Genomic DNA, 25,327 nt, shown 5'->3' on the forward strand with positions numbered 1-25,327 from the left:
TAATGCCAACAGTTACATTGCTTGCATTGCAAATAGAAATCTCTATCAACCAATAAAGTGCAACAATAGGAATATTAAGCTATGCTCTCATTTATATATGAAATTAAATGTTATTCTAACCTGAAAATGGGATCCTTCCGCATTACATTCTTTCCACATTTAAGTTCCAGGCATCTCAGAACAAAAATGAACAGCAAAGTATGAAAGTAAGGCTAGGAGCAAAGAAAGAGCTTTGTTTATACATAAGTTAATGAAGTTACTTAACTGTTTCTTCTGTATTTATAGGTAATTTGACAGCAAATGCTTATAAGTTGGGGAAGAAAACACAACCCAACAGTTTATCCTATCTTGTTTCTACTATTCATAACCCATATTTTAAAGTTCAATAAATTCTTTTTTGTCTTTAAAGTGACCCATAATGCAACTAGTTATCTCTTCTGTGTTAAGCCCATCCAGATGCATGTCATTGTTCTTCCTCAGCGTGCAATGCATTCCCACACGGTTTCCCTCTACTCCTCTTGTCCTACATAGGTACTCTCATGTAAAAACTGCAGTTATGCCTTCCATAGCTACGTTTGATCACCGTGCTTTGATCAAAACCATCCAATGACTCCTTAACTACTAAAATTTGCATCAGAATCCTTGGAGTTATCTAGAACACCATGCGGACCCCATTATGCTTATCTTGTACTTTACCAAATTACTTGTATGATCTTCTATCTGATTAAACTCCCTCTTTCTCCTAGGTGATACTGAAGCAGGATAGTGTCAATCTCTCTACTACCTATTAGAATATCATTCAAGACCTTCCTATCTGTGGTGGTCGGAATGGGAATAGCTGCCTAGGCTCATCGTTTTAAATGATCGCACTGTCCCCAGTTAGTGGAACTGTTTGGGAAGGATTAGGAGGTGTGGACTTATTGGAGCAGGTGTGTCATTGAAAGTGGGCTTTGAGGTCACAAAAGCCTACAAGCCCACATCATTCCCAGTTAACTCTTTTTCTCTTCCTTGTGCTTGTGGATCTGATATAGCTCTCAGCTATTGCTCCAGTCCATGCTTGCCCACAGGCTGCAATGCTCCCTGCCATGATGGTCATGGACTCACCCATTAAATGCATTCTTCTATAATTTTCTTTGATCATGGTGTCTCTTCACAGCAACAGAAAGTAACAAGACACTTTTCCAACTGACACAGTATTTACTGTTATTTAGTTTATCTGGATACCTCTTCTAGAATATAAGCACCATGAGGGCAGGGACTTCGTGTTTACTGTTTTGCTAAGAGCATCATGGGCAGATAGTATGGAAAGACAGTAGCTTTCTTCATCCTTAAATCTAAAATAATTTTCCCACTCACTCATATTAAATTTTTGCCTTATATTCATAATTCAGAAAATTCATATTGCATCTGATTTTTTTTATACTTTCAAATTTAAAGGCAGTATGGGGAAGAGACCAAACAAACCAAAATGGATACTATACTGAATTGTTAACTTATCATATATATGCACACAAAAAATTTTTCTAAGAGTTAATCCATGACTGGAAGTCATTGCTTTACCTAAAACTATGTTTAACACACTTTCAGAAATAGCAAGCATCAGACAAGACCTTACAATTATAGCAAAGAATATCTACCCTAAGGGATGTATAGTGAGGAAAAAGTCTTACTATTAGGCATAATAGAAGATCAACCCCAGATAAACCATATTTGATTTCTCCAAATTCACTGTAGTGCTGGAAGGATCTCTGAAAAGAGAAAAAATGGGCTAAATATACTTTCTTCACAATTTGCATTTAAATAATATGCACTTTGTTCTATGTGCACTGACAACATACGCCCTACAAAGGAGGAACCCCCTACTAAATACCCTTTCTCAATAGGCAGCTAACCTATATCTCATCCATTAAAAAAAGTAGTTTGGCTTAAAAAATTTACTGAAAGCAAAGCAGAGAGAGATGTTGACATTGTGAAAATGTTAAGAGTTAAGATATTTATGATTATCCCACATAAACCTACTCACAGGCTCCCTTCTTATCTCAATGATGGCTGTTTTCTCAATCATAACAAGTAGTCCTTGACATTATTCTTTTATCCTCAACTAGTTATGCAGAAATCAAGTCATTACTTTTGAATCCCCTGTGACAAATCTAGATTTATGTATGTCACCTACTTATGTTTTAGGAAGAAAATACTAAGCAAAGGGACCAGTTTTGATCATAACTTCCAGTCAGTGCTTTGTCAACAAAGAAAGTATTTTTGTAGACAGGTCTTCCCACTTCCCTCCAGAACACAATTAATGAAACTTGCTATTATGCTTAAAGCCATTTCATCTAGAGTAGTGAAGGTTCCCAAAAAGTATGATCTCAACTGAACATCTGTTCATTTATGTAATACTCAGCTTTTCTCTAATATTCCATGGTCTTTCCTCTCTTGAGACCTTTGATTTTGTCTGCAGGACATGCTTATTTCTTATCTTACTCTCTCAACAATTCTTATTCATCATTTAGGAGTATCATTTACCCAGAATTCTCTGACTCCTAAGTGTCCCGACTATGCTTTTATGTTCTTCTTCAGTACTTTGCCCATTGCCATTGTAACCTTTAACTATGGTGATCTGCTTGGGGCTTATCTGTCTTTGTTTCTGCTGAGCTCTGTGAAGGAAGAACTGTGCTATTTTGCTCATCAGGTGTCCCTAATTACTAGCCCAGCGACTAGCACAGGATGGTGTTTGACATACGCTTTTGAGTAGTTGAAGAGTATTATGTATGAACTTATCTTCAGTAATTAATAAACATCCATTGAAATAGGAAGTTCTTTTACAATCTGGCTTTAGCTTCTAATAGCATTCAACCATGCCTACATTTTGCAAAGTGCCTAAGGCACAGCTTTTTAATGGTTTTATTGAGGTTTATTTTCATGCCATAAATTCTACCCACTCTAAGTCTGCAGACTCAGGACTTTTTTTTAATAACTTGTGTAAGCATCACCACAATTCAACTTTAGATCATCTAATCATCCATCACAAAGCAATCCCTCATGTCTGCTTTCACTCCCCAAGTCCACTAACCCACTTTCTATCTCTGTAGATCTATGCACAGAAAATAGCCTACACATTACATTTTTATGGAATAATTTATGACATTTCTTACCATTTCCAAAAAAATCAGGAATGCAATCAATGAAAATGAAGGAACTAACACCATCATGATAATGAGCAGTGTCTCACTGAAGAATTCTGTCAAAAGGATCTTGAACATGACGGCCATGACCTGCAGGGTGAGTCCAAGAGTGACATCAAGTGACAAATTCCACAACTTCCCATATAAAGATACAAATACAGGCCCATAATAGTTTCCCTTTTGGAGACAAAAAGGGAAATAGTTTTGTTAATAAGAGTATACAGAAGTGTTATCTCCCCCAATATAAAGTTATTTTTATCAACATGTTAATTACTTGTATTGTGTGTTCAGTATGACCTTTCTTTTGATAAAGAATGCTGAACAATGAACACAGAACTTCATGCATGCTAAACATTTACTATACCACTGATTAGCACCTCTGGCCAGTGTGCCAAGAAATAATTCATGCGGAGTTGAAATTACTGGCAAACCTAAGGAATCAGCATGGCATAGTTGCTTTATTCACTTTTTCTAGACATATAAAAGAGTATTAGCTGAAATAAAAATCAGGTGAGTTACAGTAAGATTATCTTCTAATGACAGCTGTTCATCACAGTCAGTATTGGGAATAACACTGTAAAGCTATAGTAATGAAAACAGCTTGGTATTGGCATACAAAGTGAATCGACAGAATCAAATCACAGACCCTGACATTAATTCACACACTATGAACACCTGATTTTTGACACAGAAGCTAAAAAGGTACAATGGAAAAAGGAAAGAATTTCCTTCTCTGCTCTTCTCTCCTCCCACCTTCTCTCTCTCTCTCTCTCTCTCTCTCTCTCTCTCTCTCTCTCTCTCTCTCTCTCTCTCTCTCTGGCAACCCACCATAGCAGTAAGCCATTAACCCTGTTTCTCTCCTTTCTTAGTCTCTCTACTCCGCCAAGCCTATAATAAACTGGTTAGCATTTCTAGTAAGTCTCATCTTATGTCTCATCTTGTGCCTCTTCTTCTTTTATTTCTAATTTAAGCAAAAGAATAATATTTGGCGCCCAACTTGGTTTAGGCTCTCCCCGAAACCTCTCCCGCCAGGGGTGTGGGAAATTTTGGGGATCCTAAAATCTGAACTCATAACCCACTTCCCATCTCGGTTTTTCCTGGCACTACCTTCTACCTACAGCAGTACAGAGATGCCAGGACTCTGTACACTTCAACTTGCCACTTTTCCAACTAAGCATCTTTGGAATCCACTCATCTGCCTGTTCGCTACAATCCGGTAAAATATCCCTTGAATTTTTCATGGGTCAGGTTTGGAATCCTGCTCCAGGAGCGGTGCTTTTTTGTTCTTCAGTTTCGACCCTAGGTCCTTTTCAGTTTTGGGACAGCGGAGTTCCTCTTCGGGGCCAGGACCCTGGCAACTCCCATGGGCCGACTGGGTATCTAGAGAGGAACTTTTGCCAGTTTTTCCACTTGCCTTACCCATGGGATATGCATAAGGAACCTTTCTGGTTGCAGCCAACAGACGGGTAAACAGACAAAAAAGTGGCTTATGGTCGCTGCCATCTTGGCCATGTGACCTACCTATAGGCACACCCACCCCAGCGGCCTGTGCCAGCAAACCTGGCTTCCAGACTTTTTGCTCTTTTTTTTTTTTTGTCTGTGATATCTTCTTTCACTGGCCCTGTTGCTCATGGCTTGTTTACAGAATACTGTGTCTTTCCAGGGCTCTCTGTTTAAGTCTACTCTGTCCCTTTAAATCTCTTGTCTGTTTATTACAATGTATGGATCAGAGATTGCATTCTGGTTCCTCTTACTGTTATCCAGTCCTACTTGTCTCTGTACCTGTAATTTAACTTTATACTTATCTAACTCTATATGCAACTTAAACTGTGCTAAGTCTCATATTTCTAAATTGCTATGTATCTTTAAATGATGGTAAACATTTAAAGTCATAAAGGTCTAATTTAACTATATTTTAAATATAAGCTAAGTCTATATAACTTAAATTTAACTCATGTATCTTTAAATGATGATGAAAGTTTAAAATCATAAAGGTCTATTTCAAATTAACAAAATATTTATACCACTCAGTTCATCCTGTAAGCCATTTACAAAGGTACAGCTTTTTATTACAAAAAGGGATTTTTCTCTAACTAAAGGCAAATTTTTAACTGCTGAGATACTAAACAGACAGACAGCCCTAAAATGCTCAAAGATCTAGAGAACATGGCATTTAAAATGCTTTGTTAAGAAGCTTTCTATAACAGAGAGATAGGCCAGCTGCTGGCCCCATGCCATTTCCTGCAAGAAGACTGTTGGGCACTGAAGAAACTTCATCTCGAGTCAGTGACAATGCTAGTCACTGAGCAACCCCGCCCTTCACCTCAACTGCTACAAAGTACTCCAGACCATGGACAAGAGGACAATGGAATCGACTTTCCCTGAGTTGCTTGGGCCAATGGTAGGTGAGCCTTCCTGTAGTCTGTAATCCACAGGTCACATGCTATCAGCAAGAAGGCAGGTGTCCTGTAGCCAGCTACTATGGATGGAGGACCTTGGGGCTGGCTGTCCATGCATCCTGCTGGCAAGTCTGTGTTATTCTTTAATGGTTAATTCAGGTAAAATCTTATCCTTCTCAAGAACTCTGATGCTTTTGATGACTGGTAATCTTGCCAGCTTAAAGCAAAACAGATTTCAGGAACAGATATTTTAGGGTTTACCTATGTGAAGATAGGAAAGTGTAAGGCATATGAAGGTCTGGGAATGTAGTTACAAAGGTCCGAGAATGGAAAGGTCTAACATGGTGGATATATACAAGTTATGAAGGTCTGAGAATGGAAGGTATAAAGGTCTGAAAATGGAAGGTCTAAGATGGTAATGTAAGGTGTATGAATTAAAGTCATGAAAGTCTGAGGATAAAAAGGCTTAAGTGATGATAAAGTGAGTTGAGACATTAAAAAAGAATGAAATATGTTCTGGATTTCTCTTTCTCATGCTACTGTTCATAGTCAGTAAAGTTCTACAATACCACTATACGATCATAACTACAAGGTCAAGATTAAGATGCTTTTCATTGTCCTAAAAAATATGTCAGTTTTAAAATGTTAATGCTTTCTGCTAATTTGCTTCTAACATGAATATGTGTCTAATACTTATGTTTCCACAAAATCTAAGGATTCTTGTAAGTTCCAGGGAGCTGTATTGGATCCAAACAAACAGGTCAGATTCACTCCAGTTAGTCAATCTTTCCCTGGTCCCAGGACTCCCCTCCCTCATGTTGGGATTCCTTGGGAACCCCTCCCTCATCTTACAATCTTCCCCTCAAGTGACAGGACCTAAGAAAAAATTTTTTTCTAAACCTAACCTTGTCCTCTGCTCTGTCAACATCTTGCCAGGTCTAGGAGGTGCCAGGGAGTTCTATACAGCCCAGACTGTGATGAAACAACCAGCTACCCCAGGATGTGGCAGCACCCCAACATTCTCAGGTCCCCCAAAGATGGTCAACACTCCCAATATAAGCAGGAAAAAGTCTTGAGAATTCAATGCCCTTATTCCTTAATCTGCCATGTCTAACACCCCATCTTTTTTAAATAATAAGTAAAGGTGGGGTTGAAAGGTTCAGGCATTATGCTGGCCTGCCCCTGTTACCTGTCAGAATCCACTCAGGCAGTACCCGGGTCAGCCCAGGGTTCCATGGGATCTAAGTCTGCATGCAGGTGCAAAGGATCCCTTTAAAAGATAGACCCCTGCCCATTTATGCTCTCTCTACTCTCTCCTTCTCTGCTCTTCTCTCCTCCTGCCTATGCTCTCTCTCTCTCTCACTCTTTGGCGACTGGCTATGGTAGTCAGCCATTAACCCTGTTTCTCTTCTTTCTTGGTCTCTCTACTCCACCAGGCCTATAATAAACTGGTTAACATGTCTAAAAAAAGAATCTTTAACAAATGGTGCTGGCATAACTAGGTGTCAACATGTAGAAGATTGCATATATCCATGTCTATCACCATGCACAAAACTCAAGTCCAAGTAGATCAAGGACTTCAACATGAATCCAGTTACATTGAACCTGATAGAAGAGAACGTGGGAAGCAGCCTTAAACACAATGGTACAGGAGACCACTTCCTAAATATAACACCAATAACACAGACACTGAGAGCAACAATCAATAAATGGGATCTCCTGAAACTTCTGTAAAGCAAAGAACATAGCAAATAAGACAAAATGACAGCATACAGAATGGGAAAAGATCTTCACCAACCCCACATCTGACAAGGGGCTGATCTCCAAAATATGTAAAGACCTCAAGAAACTAGACATCAAAATAATCCAATTAAAAATGGTACAAATTTAAACAGAATTCTCATCAAAAGGATCTCAAAAGGCTGAAAAACATTTAAGGAAATGCTCAAGATCCTTAATCATCAGGGAAATGCAAATCAAAATGACTCTGAGATACCATCTTACAACTGTCAGAATGGTTAAGATGAAAAATACTGAGGACAGCTTATGTTGGAGAGGGTATTGAGTCAAGGGAAGGGAACACTCCTCCACTGCTGGTGGGAATGCAAACTTGTACAGCCATTTTGGAGAGGTAGTTTTTCAAATGAAGTACTCTGTAGTACTTTATGTAGCTTCTTTCTTAGGAAGATTGCAATAAATGCCACTGATGAATATAACAAATTCAACCCAAAGACATAAAATACAAGTGCTGTATATTAATACAGCAATCAGCTGTATCCACAGTGGGTGGTATCAGAGAAGAGTATTTTCTCATAGCTGGTCTTGAGCTAAGGTCTTTCATAACTTCAGGACTCCCAAAAATTTAGACTTATGATATTGACAGACATCCAATCACGTTTTAGGAATATCAAGTTAAAGGCAGCTTCAACATCATTCTGGATCTTTGTTGCTTGGGTAAATATTCATAGCAAAGTTTCTCATAATACCAGACAAGCTCTCTCTATTTTCATATGTAGAGATAAGAATTTCAGATACCATATTTTGATTCCTGTGTCAAATAATTTATTATATCTGAAATTCTCACAGCTGTGGTGTAGGGGAAATCCTGTTTGGAGGTAATGCTAACCACACCTGCTTGGGGCTGTCATTGAACTTGTGATACTCCTGCCTCTTCCTCCTTCAGCAAATCCTACCAGTGTGCACCACCACAACCAGCATGCGTCAGATCTAGCTTGATAGCTTATTAAGAAATAGAACTTATGCAAGTCCGCTTAACCAGGCAGCAGGGAGTGAGAGAAGGCCCTGCCTGTGTGCCCCTATGCTACTTAAACCTTTCCCATGTCACTCTGACCACTCCCAAGAGGCATAGTCAGCAACACCTGTGACCAGCCCCAAGCAGGGCATGGTTAGCATTACCTAAACAGGATTTCCCTTAGAGAGCGGTTAAGATGAGAGTTCCTGGATCAGGCATATTCAAAGTGTTGCATGCAGGCAACGTGCATCCCAGGATACCTATGAATGCAGCCCAACACATTTGCAGATGACAAGAGCATACAACAATGCCTAAAGTTGGACACCCATGTTCTACAGAACTGCTTCAGAAGCCAGTTCTGGTACATTTTAAACTTTGTGTCTTTTATGAAGTTCTCATTGAACTCTACAAAGATCTGCACCAGAAATCGTCATAAATATAAGTGACTCAATATCACAAGTTACATTTCCAGGTCCTTTCTACTAGGAATTTTAATCTGAAATGTTTGAGGACAATAATAACTTGAAATTCAGATTTTACTGGAATTTGGGATCAAATTCAAATCTTAATAAAAAATTAAGTGATATATCACTTTACATACATAACTTTAAATGGTCCACTGGTAATGGTGAGTAAATTTTGTTGTACTCCTGCATCTTGACAGGGAACCATCACATTAAGTCAGGTAATGTGGTATTGTGTCAGCTCTCAAAATTTTGGGCAGAGGATTTGAATCTTTAAATTAAATCTACATTTTTAATTTTTCCACTGCTCAAGACAAAACATATTTGATACTCTTCATACTTACAGTAAAGAAGCAAATTGACCAGAGGCCACTGTTTTTTCTCCTTTTGCCAAAAACAAATGATATCACATATGTCAAGAAGACAAGAGAAGCTGCACAACCGAACAAAACAACAACCTAAAGATAATACAGATAATGTCAGTTAAAAATGAAACATCTGAGGGAGATTTTAAATTACATACACTTAAAAATATTTTAACTGGGGCTGGAGAGATGGCTCAGAGGTTAAGAGAGTTGGCTGCTCTTCCAGAGGTCCTGAGTTTAATTCCTAGCAACCATATGGTGGCTCACAACCATCTACAACGAGATCTGGTACCCTCTTCTGGCCTGCAGGCATCCATGCAGGCAGAACACTGTAAGCATAATAAATAACAAATCTTTTAAAAAAATATTTTAACTGGTAATATGCTTGTGGTTAGGTTTATCGAGTATTCTCAAATATTTAAACAACTAATATTGCTTTTTAATTACTGTATAGAATTTGGTCGATGTCTTATTACTTACTATCGATAGCACAACTTCACTTGTCAAGTAAATGTGCATGAGTTTTGTCACATGTAATGTGAAGTAGCTTGAGAGAAGAATTACATTGAAGAGGTTAATATCCACCACCGCCTGCCCACACCAGTAGGCAGAAGGGTAGAGGCCAGAAATCCACAACTGGGAATCAGCTTTCTTCTGATGAGAAAACACAGGAGGCACATCAGTTGCATTAAAATGCAATAAAAAATTTAGGCTTTTATGTAGTCGAGGCTAGCCTGGTGCTATGCATTAAGGATGACCTTGAATTCTGACCTACTTGTTTCCATCTCCCAAGTGCTAGGATTACAGGCATGTGCCACTCTGCCTTGTTTATCAGTGATTGGGACCAAACCCAGTACTCTACACAAGCTTGGTTGTACCCAGCCCCTCTGGCATGGCTATTTTTGTGGAAGGTTGCTTTGGCTACTCGGAGTCTTTTGTGCTTTTCTAGTTTTGTGATGAATACAATGACAGCACTCTCGAGATCTAATTTGACAGAGCCTGTGATAACCTTTGGAGAATAGGGCTTTTTCAAACTTTCAACTTTCCTACTTGGAGAGTTATGCTTTACACTTTTAAGTATATTATATCATTCAGTACTCATGTCAAGCCTGTGAGGTTGGTTTTATTGTTAGCTCCACTCCCAGGCATTGTCTTAAGAAGTACTTGAATTTGAATCTTGGAAAATCAAATCAAATTCCATGCTGTGTCAAATGTCTACATACTAGACATAGGCCTTTAGTATCTATTTGCTATCTTTAATGTTAAGATGATACCCCAAAATTATTTTTGAGAAACTACTCTCTCCCACTCTGAGAACTAGTGGGACTTAAACAGCTCTTCCAGTTAATTATCTTAGTCAATAACCAACAAGTTCCCCATGCCTTTTTATCTTTGCTCTTTCTTCAGTGTGCTGTCAAACTGTGGTGTGTTGTTGGAATTCTGTCATCTTACATCATGACATGAGAGTTCATCTTCAGAAACGTCAGAGTCATTACTGGACATTTTAGGGTCAGCGGCTGGGCTCTGAAAGCCCAAATAAGCTAGGGCTGGCCACCCACTCCATGTGTCAATTAAAAAGACAAAGAATACTAAAAAGTAGAGAACAATGGTTTGCTCAATGCAGTCACACTGGGAAGACAGGAAACAGAGAAGAGGGTCTAGTCAGAGATACTGAGATGAGGTTTAGGTTTCCATAGAGGGCAAGGGGTATGCATAACTAAGCAGGCATGGTCAAGATGTGGGCCATTATTGAACCATCATCGTCTCAGCTCCTCTCTCCAAAATAATTTTTTGTATATTGTTATTTTAATTGTATAATCATCCAAAGGAGGGATACAGATGTTTCTAGACTATCTCTTTTCCTGCCAGTCCTATGTTCCTAGTACTTCAGAGAGCAAGCTATCTCATAATGCTGGTTTGATAGATCTAGTCCACATACACCTGCATTCTTGCTTTAAGAACAGGCCTGTCCCTTATGGGAATCATTGTTGTATGTTTGTTAGCAGTGAATCCAATCCTCCCAATAATTCCTGATCCCTGGGAATGTTTTTATGAGATATTGAATTATTTCCTCAAGGACTTGCTATTGTGAAACAGAAAGTGAGGATAGTCAATGTATGCAAAGTCCATAAAAATGTTAATCTACTCTTTGATACATATGACATAAAAAGATATCAACATTCAACTTAAATTCAATACAAGGAGAAATGATTGACTTCTTCATGTGTACCAAGTGCTGGGCCAGTGGCTCTTGTCATAATGAAGGTATAAATTCACTTTATTAGCTCATCTTAAAAATTTACTACTAATGTTTACTGGCTTATGTGTTGTATATGTGTACATTTGTGAAGTTGGGTGAAAAATGCAAAAATATTTAAAGTAAATTAATATCATTTTATTTTATTCAAAATAATATACACAAAGTGCTTAATAACCTGAGTCCTACAGATCCAGTTGCCTAATGGTGATTTATTTGGTACACTGATATGCAGTATCATTTTAATCCATGAATAATGAAAAGAAGTCTAAATACTTTCTAGTTCTCATTGCAAGAAGTCAGGTGTGGGATTTTTCCAGGAATGGCATTGTGTCAGCTTTTGAAATTTTTGGATTCTAAAGTTTGGATCTTTAGATTTAATCTACATTTTTAAATTTTGTAAAAAATAAAATTGTAAAAGGGGACCATGACAGAGAATATGCTGCACAAAGGCAAATAGTAGGTCTAAAAGAATGAATAGAAGCCCAACAAGGGACTTTTAAGAGTCAGAGGACCAAAGAAGTGTGATGCAAGACTGTCTCTTCTATATATGACAGGAGAGCTATACTCATGAAACAGTGTATCTACTTAAACAAGACCTGAACAACCACATATGAGTTGACATGCCAACAGAAGTGGGGAAATCTACAAGGCTGAACCCTTAGATGAAAAGCTAGAGGCAATTCATAGTTACTGAGAGAGGGAGAATCAATCTTCCCCAGGAATTAGCCCTCAGTAGATTATCCAATCCCAACTAGTCAGTCCCAAACACATACACATATGGATAACACTAAGTGGACTCAACAGGTTGTACCTATATAAACAGACATTCAAATATATGCCTCAGAGTGTGAAAAGTGGAGAACATGACATTTTTGGATGAATTACTTTCTTGCAACTCGGAAACAATTCATCCAAAAGATACATAATATTCTACTTTAAAGAAGATTTAAAGTAATGTTACACTCTGAAAACCATTGTACTTTACACATAACTTTGAAGTAAAAACATTCTGCATTTAAAAAATAAGCTTTCTGGCTGGGCGAGTTGGTGGTACACATCTTTAATCCCAGCACTTGGGAGGCAGAGGCAGGTGGATCTCTGTGAGTTCGAGACCAGCCTGGTCTACAAGAGCTAGTTCCAAGACATCCTCCAAAGCCACAGAGAAACCCTGTCTCGAAAAACCACAAAAAAAAGCTTTCTGAGTTGCTGGACTACATGTAATAATATGATTCAGTGCTTCTCCATATCCCAGAGGAAAATATTTTTGCACTTAACAGCATTAAAAATACAATTACGGGAATTCTTAAAATCCCCTTACCCACACTTTCTTACTTTGTAATCACTGACACTACTCATGGCGATATGTGGTGAGATGCTGCATGCAACAAGCAATAAGAACAGTAAACCTTCCAGTATCCCAAACCAGAGCATTATGAGGTCCTGCAAATACAAACAGAACTTTAGTGAAAAATCAAAGTATCATCTATTGAAGTGAAAACTATATTCATTATTTATCATGAGACTTCAACTCAGAAAACAAAAGAAGCAAGGAATATTTCAGGACCTACTTGGTAGTGTATATATAAAAAGGAAAAGCAAGCAGAGGGGGTTTCTGCATACACATGTTAATAGCATAAAATAACCGAGATGTAGAAATAACTCAAATAATGTTAGTAGATTATGAATAAACAAAACTAGATAAGCACATATATGCATAATGAATACTGTTCAACTTTAAAAGGAAGAAAATCTTATCAAATGTTTCAAGATAGATCTTCTTGGAATAGACAGTACTAACTGAAATATACCAGACAAAAACTTCAAATATTGTGTACTTTCATTATATGATATACCTAAAGTAGTCACATTCCCAGAAACAGAAAGCAAGAGGTGGAGAGGAGCTGAGGAGAAGAATTAAGAGGTAATAAGAATTAAGAGGTAAAAATTAAACTGCTATTTAGATACAGAGGTTCACCTCTCTTGGATGAAGAGATTCTGGATATCAAGTTCACAGCAGTATGGATATACTTAAAATCAACGAACTATAAATTTAAAATGCTCAGTTTTATGTTATGTGTTTCAAATGATGCAAAACAGTAATAGCAATTCAGGAATTGTGAGCCTTGGTTAACAGATATGTTAGGTCTGCCTTTTTCAGCAAACTAGAAATTGACAGGAAAATAGACCACAGTAACTGCGTGTACATCTTCAGTGACTCAGAACTGTTAAAGAAACTTGATGTCACTCGACCTACCTTGGAGATAAAATATAAACTACTACTCCTAAATATGCCCCAAAAACAATATAGAAATATTCCATGGAAATAATAGCAGAAAACACAGGCCTGTCTTTCAATAGTTCTACAGTTCTCAAACTTTATGGTTTTGGAGTCTATGTCTACAAGTTCCAATGTTTCGCTAGGTAAGAAAATGTGTTTATAGGATTGAATGCCATTATAGGAATGAAGATGAGGGCCACTGGTGATGGCACAAAGTATCACAAGTACATCTATTCATTTTGATTCTGGGAAAACTGGAAATAAAATGGAAAAATAACATAAAGGCTGGGGGTGGCTAGAGAGATGGCTCAACAGTTAAAGAGTACATGTTGCTCTTGCAGAGAACCCATGTTCACTTCCCCGCACCCACATGGGACTTAGGACTGTCTATAACTACAGTTTCATGGGATCTGATGCCCTCTTCTGCATGCACATAGTACACAGACATACATGTGGGCAAAATACCCATACACATAAAATAAAAATAAATCTTTTTTAAAGTGAAAAAAATCAAGAAGGCGCTCTTTGTCTATTGTTAGCCTTATTTTTGGTACAACCAAGTCCCTGCTTATGTAGATATTGTGTAGTGCTCTCCCCACCTTTTCCTCTAGAAGTTTCACGGCTTTGGGTCTTATATTGAGATCATTCATCCTTTTGGTGTTGATTTTAGTGCATAGTGAGAGATTAGTTTCATTCTTCTCCATGCAGGTATGCTGTTTTCCAGCACCATTTGTTGAAAACAGTATCTTATCTACAGTGTGAATTCTTGTTATTTTGTCAAAATGAGATGGCTGAGGTCATATCAATTTGTATCTAGGTCTACTATCCACTGATCTGAATGTCTGTTGTCATGCTAGTACCATGCTGTTGTTATTACTAAGGCTCTGTAATATAACTAGAAATGAAGTAGAGTGGAACCCTTAACAGTGTTAATTTTACTCATAATGGCTTTGACTATGTGGGGTCTTTTGTGTTTCTATCTGAATTTTAAGACCACTGTTATTGTTTCTGTTAAGAGGGACACGGGAATTTAGCTGAGATTGTATTGAACCTCAAGATTACTTTTGGTAGGATGGCCATATTCATTACTAATTCTTCTAGTAAACCCATGGCAGTGAATATCTTCCCATTTTCTAATGTCTTCCTTAGTTTATTTTAAATGAAATTTGGGGTAGAAAATTTCATACTAAGTACTGCTTTTGCCTCATTGCCACTCCTCACTCTAGATCTCCAACTCCTCCCATGTCCCTCTGATTTCACCTCAAATCCATTACCTCCTCTCTAATTACTATGGTTACAAAACACACACACACACACACACACACACACACACACACAACACACACACACACACACACACACACACACGTTACAAAACACACACACACACACACACACACACACACACATATATATATATATATAATATATATATATATATAAACCTACTGAGTACATTAAGCATTTAATGCTGTTCCTATGTGCATGTGTTTAAGACTGACCAATCAGGAAGTTTGCCACTCAAAAAAACATACTTCTTCCATGTGTAAAATTTTTATTATAGAGGTTTTTTTTAAAAAAAATTATTAGCTGGGCAGTGGTAGCACACAACTTTAATCCCAGCAATTAGCAGAAGCAGACAGATCTCTATGAGTTTGAGGCCAGCCTGGTCTATAGAGTTAAGTTCCAGTACAGCCAGGGCTACACAGAAAATCCCAGTCTTGAAAATCAAAAGCATTTTTAAAAGAATTATTTATTTATATATTTTATGAATATGGTTCTTTTCCCTATGTAAATCTACACAACAGAAGAGAACATAAGACCCCATTAGAGGAAGTTGTAAGGTATAATGTGGGTGCTGGGAATTGAACTCAAGACCTCTGGAAGAGCAGCCAGTGCCCTTAAACAGTGAGCCATCTCTCTAGCCCTTATTTCATGGTTCTGGGGCAGTAGTGGTATTTGTGTGTGGTCTATCTGCATGAGCGAGTGTAAGCCACATCGGCAGAGGACAACTTCATGGAGTCAGTTCTCTCCTTCTACCTTAAATTCTAAGGATTAAACTCTTGTCACCAGGTTTTCTTTGCAAAGCTTTTGCCTTCCTAGCAAGCCTTGTCGCTGGCAAGGTGTTGAAGTCTTTAGGTTCTCTTATATGCAAAATCAAATCATCTTTAAATAAGAAAACTGACTTCTTCCTTCCCTATTTGCATCACTTACTTGTTTCAACTGTTTTAGTGTTCTACAACTTGGAAGCATTATATTGGGTAAGAGTGGAAAAAGTCGGCACACCCTTGTCTTGTTCCTGATTTTAATGAAAACACTTTAAATTCTTCTCCTCTTAACGTGATGTTGGCTGTGGGTTTGTCATAGATGGACTTTATTATAGATATATTGCCTACATTCCTAATCTCTCTAGCATTTTCACAATTATTTCTTTTGTTTTTTGACATTCTAACATAATTATATTATTTACCCAGTCCCTTTCCTCCCTCCAAACCCTTCCATAATATCCCTCCTTTCTCTCTTTCAAATTTATGGCCTTTTTCACAATTGTTGGTATGTACATGGGTGTGTGTGTGTGTGTGTGTGTGTGTGTGTGTGTGTGTGTGTGTGTGTGTGTGTGTGTGTGTGTGTGCATGCACATATGTATTCCTAAATACATAAATAAAACCCACTCAATCTGTATTCTATTACTTGTTTTCAAGATTGAGTTTGGTATTGGATAATCAGCTGGTGTGCTCTTTCCTGGGGAAGACTATTTCTCCTGCTCTCAGCAGTCCTTAGTTGTCTATATCTCTCTGTATAGAGCTCAGCTTCCCCACCCACTCCATCTATGTAAGCATGTCTACTGATATTGTCTTTGTTCAGCTCATAATGGAAGATGTTGGAGTTTGTCAAAGACATTTCATTTTCTGAAACTATTAAGATGATTGTATAACTTCTGTTCTTGAGGCCACTTATATGATTCATTAACTTCATTTCTATCTTTGACCATCCCTGCATCTCTGAAATGAAGTCACATTGATCATAATCCTTTAAATCTGTTCCTGAATTTGCTTTGTGAATACTTTATTGATCTACATGTACACTCCTCAAAGAGATTATTAGTCTGTCGTTTTTCTTATTTTGTGTTTCTGTCTCTATGTGGTTTTGGTACTGATGTAATGGTGGCTTCATAAAAAGAGACTGGAAGCTTTCTCATCATTTCTATTTTTTGATAATCTGCTAAACTTTGGTTTTAATTCTTCTTTAAAGATCTGGTAAAATTCTCCATTGAGACCTAGACTTTTTTAGTCATAAGGTTTTATTACTCCTTCAATTTCATTGTTTGTTGTAGGTGTGTTTAAATTATTTATCTCAATTTGGTATGGCATATGCATCTATAAATTCTTTCATCCTTTGTCAGGAGCCATAGTGGACCATGACACAATTGCAACAGATGACAACTGATATGTATGTAGTTGACCCACCAGATGATCAACTAATCTGATGGAGGAAATTCATAAGCAGGGCTTATGAAAATATTGCCTATAAATACTGAAAGTTCCTGTCTATAAGTTCACATGTGCAAAGACAGCTATGGTAATTCCCCAATACCTGCTCTGTAATGTGATGTGTACATGTAATCTCATGATTACATCTCAATCTTATGGGCATATATATTTGGATGGTCAGGGAGATTACATATTACTTGTATAATTTTGATGTATATAAAATATACTGGGATATGCTTCATAACTAGATCTATTGTCTCACAAGGACTGTAAGACACTTAAAAGCCTGCTTTGTTCCTTTTACTCAGACTAACATAAGAAAACAGTTTCTCCCCAGTCTAAGTAAAGCTACACATAATTAGCTCATTTTCACCTCAGAGCAAGTTCAAACTAGGCTAAATGTTTCTGTATATGGATCATAAGTTAAAAACTTTACAGATATGCACAAGATCAGAGTTGCAGATGTCCAACCAAGGTTATTAACACAAAGCACCCTAATATACTATGCCAATTTCTCTAACTAAATTTGGCTGAGAACACAAGTCATTGGCCACACCCTACTAAATTCCTTAGCAATTAATACTCTGAGCAAACTTTTAGCTTATATGTTTAGCATGAATTTTTTGCCTCCTCCTTAAACTTCTCTTTGATTTAGTTTCTCCCCTGTTTCTGTGGCTCCTTCCCCTTTAAGACAGCCAGAACTTTTTACGATCACAGCTGCACCAGCCATAAAGACAGCTAACAAGTTATTTGTGTGAATGCTTTGTGACCCTGAAAAGATAGCCTTAAAACATTTCTATTGCCAAAATATTGTTGTATAAAAAAACTATAGACTTTTGAAACTCAAGAAGAATAAAAAAAGATAACTTGATCTGTGTGTGAGTTCATTCTGTACCCCCAGACACAAAATTATCTCAGTTCCCTTTGATAAGTTGTAGAGTTGTAGCCTCTGTTCTGAACCCTGGAGGAAATCTGCAGAGCTGGACTCTGCAGGCTCTTGATGAAGAATGCAAACTAAAACTACTGTGAGATTGGATCTCACCACAATTAGAATAGCTACTTTCAAGAAGACAAAGAACAAGTTGTGAAGAGGAAATGGGCGACAGGCATCTTTATGCATTGTTGGTGGGAGTATAAACTGGTGAGGCTACTCTAGATACCAGTGTGGAGGTTTCTCAAAAAGCTAAAAGTAAAGCTACTACATGACCAAAGTATGCCAATCCTATAGAATTATCCAAAGGACTCTAGACCTAACAGCAGAAAAAGTTATATAGGCTACCATGGAAGAAAAGTCATCAGTAGACCCTGCTTGAAGATAAAACCACTAGTGCAATAGTAGCAAGACTATTAAGGAAGTACTAAAGGCTTTGCCACTAGATTTGAGATCTTCTCCATGGAAGGGAATTAAGTGACTGTTACCATAAATTTGGTCAAAAACCTAACTGTGGAGGTCACAGTACCTATGGGAGAATGAATGAAAAACTACCGATGCTTTGCCATAATGCCTCCTAAACATTATGTTTATATCCATAGACTAACTCTCAGCTAGGGTCAGAGAAGTTCCTTTTTTGCAGGAGACATTGCTGCAGAGACTCACAACTGCTCAAATTTCTAATAAGTGACCACTGAATACTCCACCCTAAAGAACACATCTATATCATCCCATCCCAGACCAAGGGAACAATCACAGAAGAGGGGGGTAGAGAGACTGGCAGTCAGGATGGAGAGAAGTGCTATGAAATTCTGCCTCCAGGCTAGTCATAAGGCCACTGCAATCACAAACACAAAGTAGCTGTAGCTTCCTGCAAAGCTTCTACACAAGGGGTGGGGTGTTGAGAATACTGAGGAAGAAGGGAGTCAACAGAGGGTAATTAAAGGGAATACAACCACAATGCAACCTACCCATAAATGAAATTATCAAAGTAAATTGAAACTTTCTGAAAAACAGAAATGGGAAGTCACGGTCACTTCTGGGATAGAATGAGAAAGAAAGGAAGTAGTGTAACTATAAAGCATGGTGGAGTTTTCTCTGTTCTTCTATTTCTCACCAACACTTCCCTTTTATAAACTTTCTAGAGCCAGGATTGCAAAAAGACAGTCCATATATATCACTCTGGTAATGCAAACAAACTGAGTAGTTGAAGGCGTAAGTCAGATGGCATACAAACTATGAGAACACAATAAGAATCCTTAGGATAAACAATTAAATATGAACAATGTAGGCTCACTGCCAATTTTTTAATTGTTTGGGATAAACAAATGCAATACTTACTGATGAAAATACAGCTTCCTCAATTCTAATATACTGTGTATGATTGAGCATGTGAAGGATCCCATTACTGAGGACATTCATTAGGATAGGAAAGCAGTGTAGCCTCTTGGTATTACACACAACTGAAAATCTGTAATCCTTAAAACAAACCAAAACAAACAAGTAAGAAAGAATCCTTGAAAAATAGTTATTGCATGTGCATATGTGCGCACACATGCATATATAGGCACACACACACACACACACACACACACAATTCTAGCAGTCACATTTTAGCTATGTGTTGATCTTCAAGTGAACTAGCTTTTCTAAGCCTCCTTTTTCTCATCTATGAAAAAGGAGTATAAATGGGTTCATAAAGTGAGATTATATATTAGATCCTTATGCAGCGGATAAGACAGAACCAGAATCCACTTAATACTAAATTTTATTTGTGTAACCAGTTTTGTATCACTTTGTCCCTATTTTGCTGCTGAGAAAACTTCAGTAAGTAGGGTTCAAAATCCACCCTCACAAGGACAAATTGTCAGTTTACTTAATAGCCTTTAATCCCACCATTTGGGATGCAGTGGCAGACGGATCTCTGTAAGTTAGAGGCCAGCCTGGTCTACACAGCAAGTACTAGGACAAGCTCCAAAGCTAGACAGAAGCCCTGTCTCAAAAAGCCAAAGAGAGACAGAGAACGAAAGAGAGAGAGGGATCTTCATGGTTACATTGCCACAGAAGTTTTACAACTTCTAAAAAATACTAATACTTAATGTTTATGAAAGCGACCATACAATCATCATATAAGGTCTGTATTGTTTGTATTGTCATAATATTAATAATATCAATAGTTTGTGTAGTAAATATACAAGATACACCAAGCATCTGTCAATCAATAGTTTCCCAAAGTTGACATAAAATTATATTTTTTCACAATATATTAAAGCTGAGCTCAATGGTAAACATTTTAAGGCTCCTACTTTAGTTTTGTATTACTTGTAGCAGGAAAGAAAGGAATAATTTGGTTAGTTTTGTCTCTTAGCTTTATTAAAATATAAATGAGACTCAAGTTCTTCTTATAATTAGGATGTATTTGCAACAGATGTGCTCCTTGACAGATTCCCTGGTGACTTCTACTCAGTTTGAAATACATGGAAGTAGCACATGGAGAATACTTTTTTCAGAATATAATGTGTTTTAAATATATAAAATATCATTCACTTGACTGTTGGATAAGGTTGATTAAGTTCATAATTACATTAACAATTCTGTGGTATAAGTCATTTAGTTTTAGCAATGCACCCATTCCCTTTTAATGCAAAATTACTTAATTTAAAACAAAGGCAGAAATTATTTCACCAAAGTATCACAGTTTATTCAATATGGGCTCATATATTTTGCTGAGTCAAGTTATTAAAACAATTAAAATGTAGCATTTTGATACTGTGTTTGAGTATGTGTTGTCACAAAGGTAAAAACCAAGAGGAAAACATACCTTTTGTCTTCCAGAAACTATAATAGCTCCATTGTATGAGAGGCTTTCAGTACCATTTCTGTTTTCAAAGTCATCTACTTCCAAAACTATGTTTTGATGCTTCAGTGACTGTATAAAATCTTCAATATTTGATTCTAGTATGATTTCAATAAGAGATGACAATATAAAAGCAAGTAAAATTTTCATGAGCCCTACAAAGTTAACATTCCATAAGAGTATACCATAAGAGGTGTACTTTATGTATAACATAATAATTCTATTGGCCTAAAAGGATAAATCACTCACTCACCCATCTATTTAGTATATCTTACATTACGTAACTACTGTAAGTTAATATGTGATATGTAAAACAAGATAATTCTATTTTATAATTTTCCTTTAATATGTGTGTAAATTTATAATTTCTGGAAAATTAGTGAGAAATACTACAGATTATTCAGTCTGATAACATTTTCCTCTTTCCCCTATTCTCAACAAAAATTAAATCTAAAAATGTATATGCAATTAATGTTTTCCACATTTGCATATATATTGTATAATATAACTTTATTGGGAAATTAAAAGGGTACCACCACAAAATCAAAAAATTTTTATGTATTCTCAAAGAAGAAAATGGGTGAAATTACTGGAGAGAGAAATAAAAATTGAGAAAAACCTACAGCCTGGTGCACACAGGGGAAAAAGATATAATAATAAGCCAGTTTCTACAACATCAAAACTCAAGGGGATAACTGACTTATTAAAGCATGCTTGACACCACAGCCAGGGTTGTTATTATGCAGCTAGAGCTGGAACAAGATGAGTAGTCAGGGGCCCTCCTGTCTATAGCAGTTGCTATAGTCATATCCAGGAACATTCCTCATTTCTAAGAGATGGTGTCTAAGAAGAACAGCAGGGCAAGACTTGGAGTAACCCTGAGCAAAAATCAAAGAAAGGCAGAATGGAGAACAAAAGAACCCCTTTCTTCTGCATAGAGCTTTAGAATTAGACAAACTTCAAACAAATCTGAGCCCTCTCCCCCAAGACCAGATGGGACACACATAGAATATGATGTTTCCATGTCCCTTGGGGCAGTCACACATCACAACCTCATTCCACGTAAGGGCACAATAACAGTAACTCACATTCATACAAACCAAACAAAGTTTGTCAATCTTTTCTCATATGAAAAGATTAATGCATGGCTAACAATCACATCAAACTTAGAGAAGGAAGAAATACGACAAAATAAATTGCTAAAATACTTGACAACTAAGTACAAGGAGGGGGAAATGAGTGAATACAAGTGTACTACTGGCCTTGGGTTGAATGGAGAGTATACTATGAGAGGGCAACAATCTGATGGGTGAAGGACAATACTAAATGTCAGGAAATAATGTATAACTCAATGCTTACAGAAACAGGAAATTTTACTTCCCAAACCTTAAATGGAAAAGAATGAAGAATAAAAATGAAGACACTCTACAACTTTGAATCAAAAATACATGTGAAAACTGGATTTGGCAAGAAATTCAAGTAATGATGACTACTCTGAATGTTCTAACATCTTCAGAAGAAACATAAAATCTTTCCTTCATAGTTACTTAAAGAGTTATAAAATGATTCCCCACTGGTGTTGTGGGGCACACTTTAACCCCAGCACTCAGGAGCTAGAAGGATCTCCATGAGTTGAGGGCAGCTTGATATACAAAGTGAGTTCCAGAAGAGCTCTTATACAGAGAAGCCTGTCTCAGAAAACCAAACAAACAAAACAAAACAGTGACACATATCCATTCTTTGATATAGTAAGTTTTCCTGAATCTTGAATTTCATCCAAGAGCATGAAGTGTAGACATGTCATCTTTGCATGTCAATCACTATGAATTACATACATGATATAGGGTTAGTAACAAAGAAGTGGTAACAAAGAGACCCAAAGAGAATCTTCAGCTAAGATAAAGGGTTATTTCTCTCCGTCAGAACAGCTATGGCTGGCAGGTATAAAGGAGGGAGGCCAGATGGGGCAGTGACAAGTCCCTTGTCCCTGTTCCTACCAGCTTTGTCCTCTCTAAAACCAGAGAAACTGCACTGTTCCTCATGAGTCATTCTATAAATGCACATTTTTCTTCTGTCAAGAATTTTTGTGCCCCTCATGTACTACTTAACAGTTAAAGATTTATTTCTGAAGTAGAATGCTGTTCACCTGTGTTATTGATGACCAATAGACTCGTTCGCAGACCCTCAGGGAGTTGTCCAGGGGACAGGAAATACAATTCTGTTTTAAATTCCCAGTCGTTTTTTTGCTCTATCACAGCATTAGCCATCTTTTCCATAATCAATGGGAACAGTGCAATTCCAAAAATCAATAGACTAAACAATAAATAAAAGTTACCATAGGATTCTATAGCAATTTTTCCTCAGTAATATATTCTACACTATTTGTTAGATATTAATTCTACTTTATACCAACCATAATTTTAAGTGCTAACATTCTAAAAGTAGTATCTCAACATGTCACAACACTAAAAGGTGTTGTTAAATAAATGTTATTTAATCTCACTGTGAAAATTAAACAGCATGTATCCATAATCCCAATCAAGAATTAATATCCACACAATTCCACTGTCAGTAAAATCAACACTGCATTTATTTCTTGTCTAGCAGGAATGCTAGATACTGTGTTTTACTTTTAAATGTCCTTGTAGTTTAAACCCTTAAAATTTTTTATCTTAAAAAAATTATATTACTCTGATACTCACAAGGTCAAAAATGCTTTTCTCTCTCGTTTTAGTTTTAGGATGCGAAGTCGTGCTATTGCACAGACTTGCATTCCCCAGAGTTTCATTGGGCTCACAGTCCTTTGCACTTCAGAAAGAGAAGGATAGGCTGGCTCCATTTCCTGTAAGCTTTCTGTGTCTCTTATTGTTTCTCTTTTCTCAAAGTCTATATGGACACACACAACAAATATCATCCTAAGGCATAATAGAGTTTTCTTCATAAAAATTTTAAATTATTTTATGTCTGATCTTATCTTTATACCTTTAATCAAAGTAGTTACTTAAGTAACATTTACAATATCTCATGAATCTTATATACCACCACTGGCTTCACTTTTCTTACAGTTACATTCCCACACAATGAAAATTTAAAAATAAAAATGTTTTATGGTCTGGGTGTTGGTGGCGTACACCTTTAATCCCAGCACTCAGGAGGCAGAGGCAGGCTGATTGCTGTGAGTTCGAGGCCAGCATGGTCTCCAGAGCGAGTGTCAGGAAAAAAAAGTTTTATGTTACATTGAAAACATGGTTAAAAAAATAGAATATCAAAATTCTATACACTCTCTGAGAATGTCTGCTAAATATATACCAAAAGAAGAACTTAGAAAGTGCAGACATTCAATTGTAATACTGTTCTGAAGGAGTTGAAAACAATCCTCTTCATAGGGATCAGCAGTTGTTAATGCTTACTTACCATGAAGGCATCAATAATCTGGACTTGTAAGGAAAAGATGAGCTCTGAAAATACTTAACATATCTATGCTTCCCAGACTTGTGAACTATAGGCAGCACGGCTTGGGTAGAATCATCTAACTGTTCCTAAATCAGAAATCCTCATCTTGTAAAATGTTGTCAACTACATTTGTTGAAAGAATTATTAAAGGAAGGAGATACGGGTATATCCCAATCTTTATCCTCATTGCTCAAACTACCTATAAAAGGAAGAGCTCCAAAATGATAGCTATTATATCCCTTAAACTACCTGGAAGTTGGTGAGAATTCTCTCTATTTAGGCCTTTTCTCTTAAGAAGCAAGAAACAATTTTTGTAAGAAGTGATGCTTAGACCCCCATGCCTTTGATCAAGAACATTCACAATTTCAATGTACCCAGGAAAGAGCAACTAACAGGAGACAGAACTGCTGCCATACCGAGTAGTTCAAATCAACTCTACTAGCCTGTGACTAGCTGTATGAGGATGTCAGGTAACCTCACAGCAAAGGTCAAACAATAGAGCCAAATTTACAGTGGCTCACACTCCTTGAAAAGTCATAAAAGCTAGATAGATACGTGGCCATTTACTAATTGATTCTGTGACTTATATAAACAATTTTACTTTGTTTGGTAGTTGATTCTCCTTCCATGTTCATGAAGGCTTCATTCAAAGTTGACATGGAAACTTCGTAATTCACCAAGCCCTGGTCAGAATATTTATCGAGATCTCTGAAGAAATCTAAGTCAAAAGAAGTAATTTATAAAATTTTAAAACAATATAAATATACTATCCCTAGTAAATTAACACTGTCTTAAATGTGATATTTAATAAAATTCAGAAATTTCATATCTTTGAATACAATCATAATTTAAAGGGAGAAAACACTCTCAGAAATTATTATGCCAAACTTTATCT

General features: G+C 36.9%; 1 protein-coding gene across 1 annotated transcript in view; it reads right to left on the reverse strand.

Moving 5' to 3' along the window:
* Positions 1-25,327, reverse strand: part of Abca6 (ATP binding cassette subfamily A member 6) — a 70,828-nt gene that overhangs the window by 11,210 nt on the left and 34,291 nt on the right. Inside the window, exons 17-27 of the mRNA XM_035448028.1 lie at positions 25,034-25,150; positions 23,682-23,865; positions 23,126-23,292; positions 20,944-21,077; positions 19,464-19,601; positions 12,755-12,862; positions 9,643-9,816; positions 9,142-9,255; positions 3,153-3,272; positions 1,671-1,748; positions 121-212 (exon numbers count right to left, since the gene is read on the reverse strand). Of these exons, the coding sequence (XP_035303919.1) occupies positions 121-212; positions 1,671-1,748; positions 3,153-3,272; positions 9,142-9,255; positions 9,643-9,816; positions 12,755-12,862; positions 19,464-19,601; positions 20,944-21,077; positions 23,126-23,292; positions 23,682-23,865; positions 25,034-25,150 (1,426 nt within the window). The remainder of the gene's footprint in view (positions 1-120; positions 213-1,670; positions 1,749-3,152; positions 3,273-9,141; positions 9,256-9,642; positions 9,817-12,754; positions 12,863-19,463; positions 19,602-20,943; positions 21,078-23,125; positions 23,293-23,681; positions 23,866-25,033; positions 25,151-25,327) is intronic.

Source organism: Cricetulus griseus, chromosome 7, assembly GCF_003668045.3.
Source record: "Cricetulus griseus strain 17A/GY chromosome 7, alternate assembly CriGri-PICRH-1.0, whole genome shotgun sequence".
Taxonomy (NCBI): domain Eukaryota; kingdom Metazoa; phylum Chordata; class Mammalia; order Rodentia; family Cricetidae; genus Cricetulus; species Cricetulus griseus.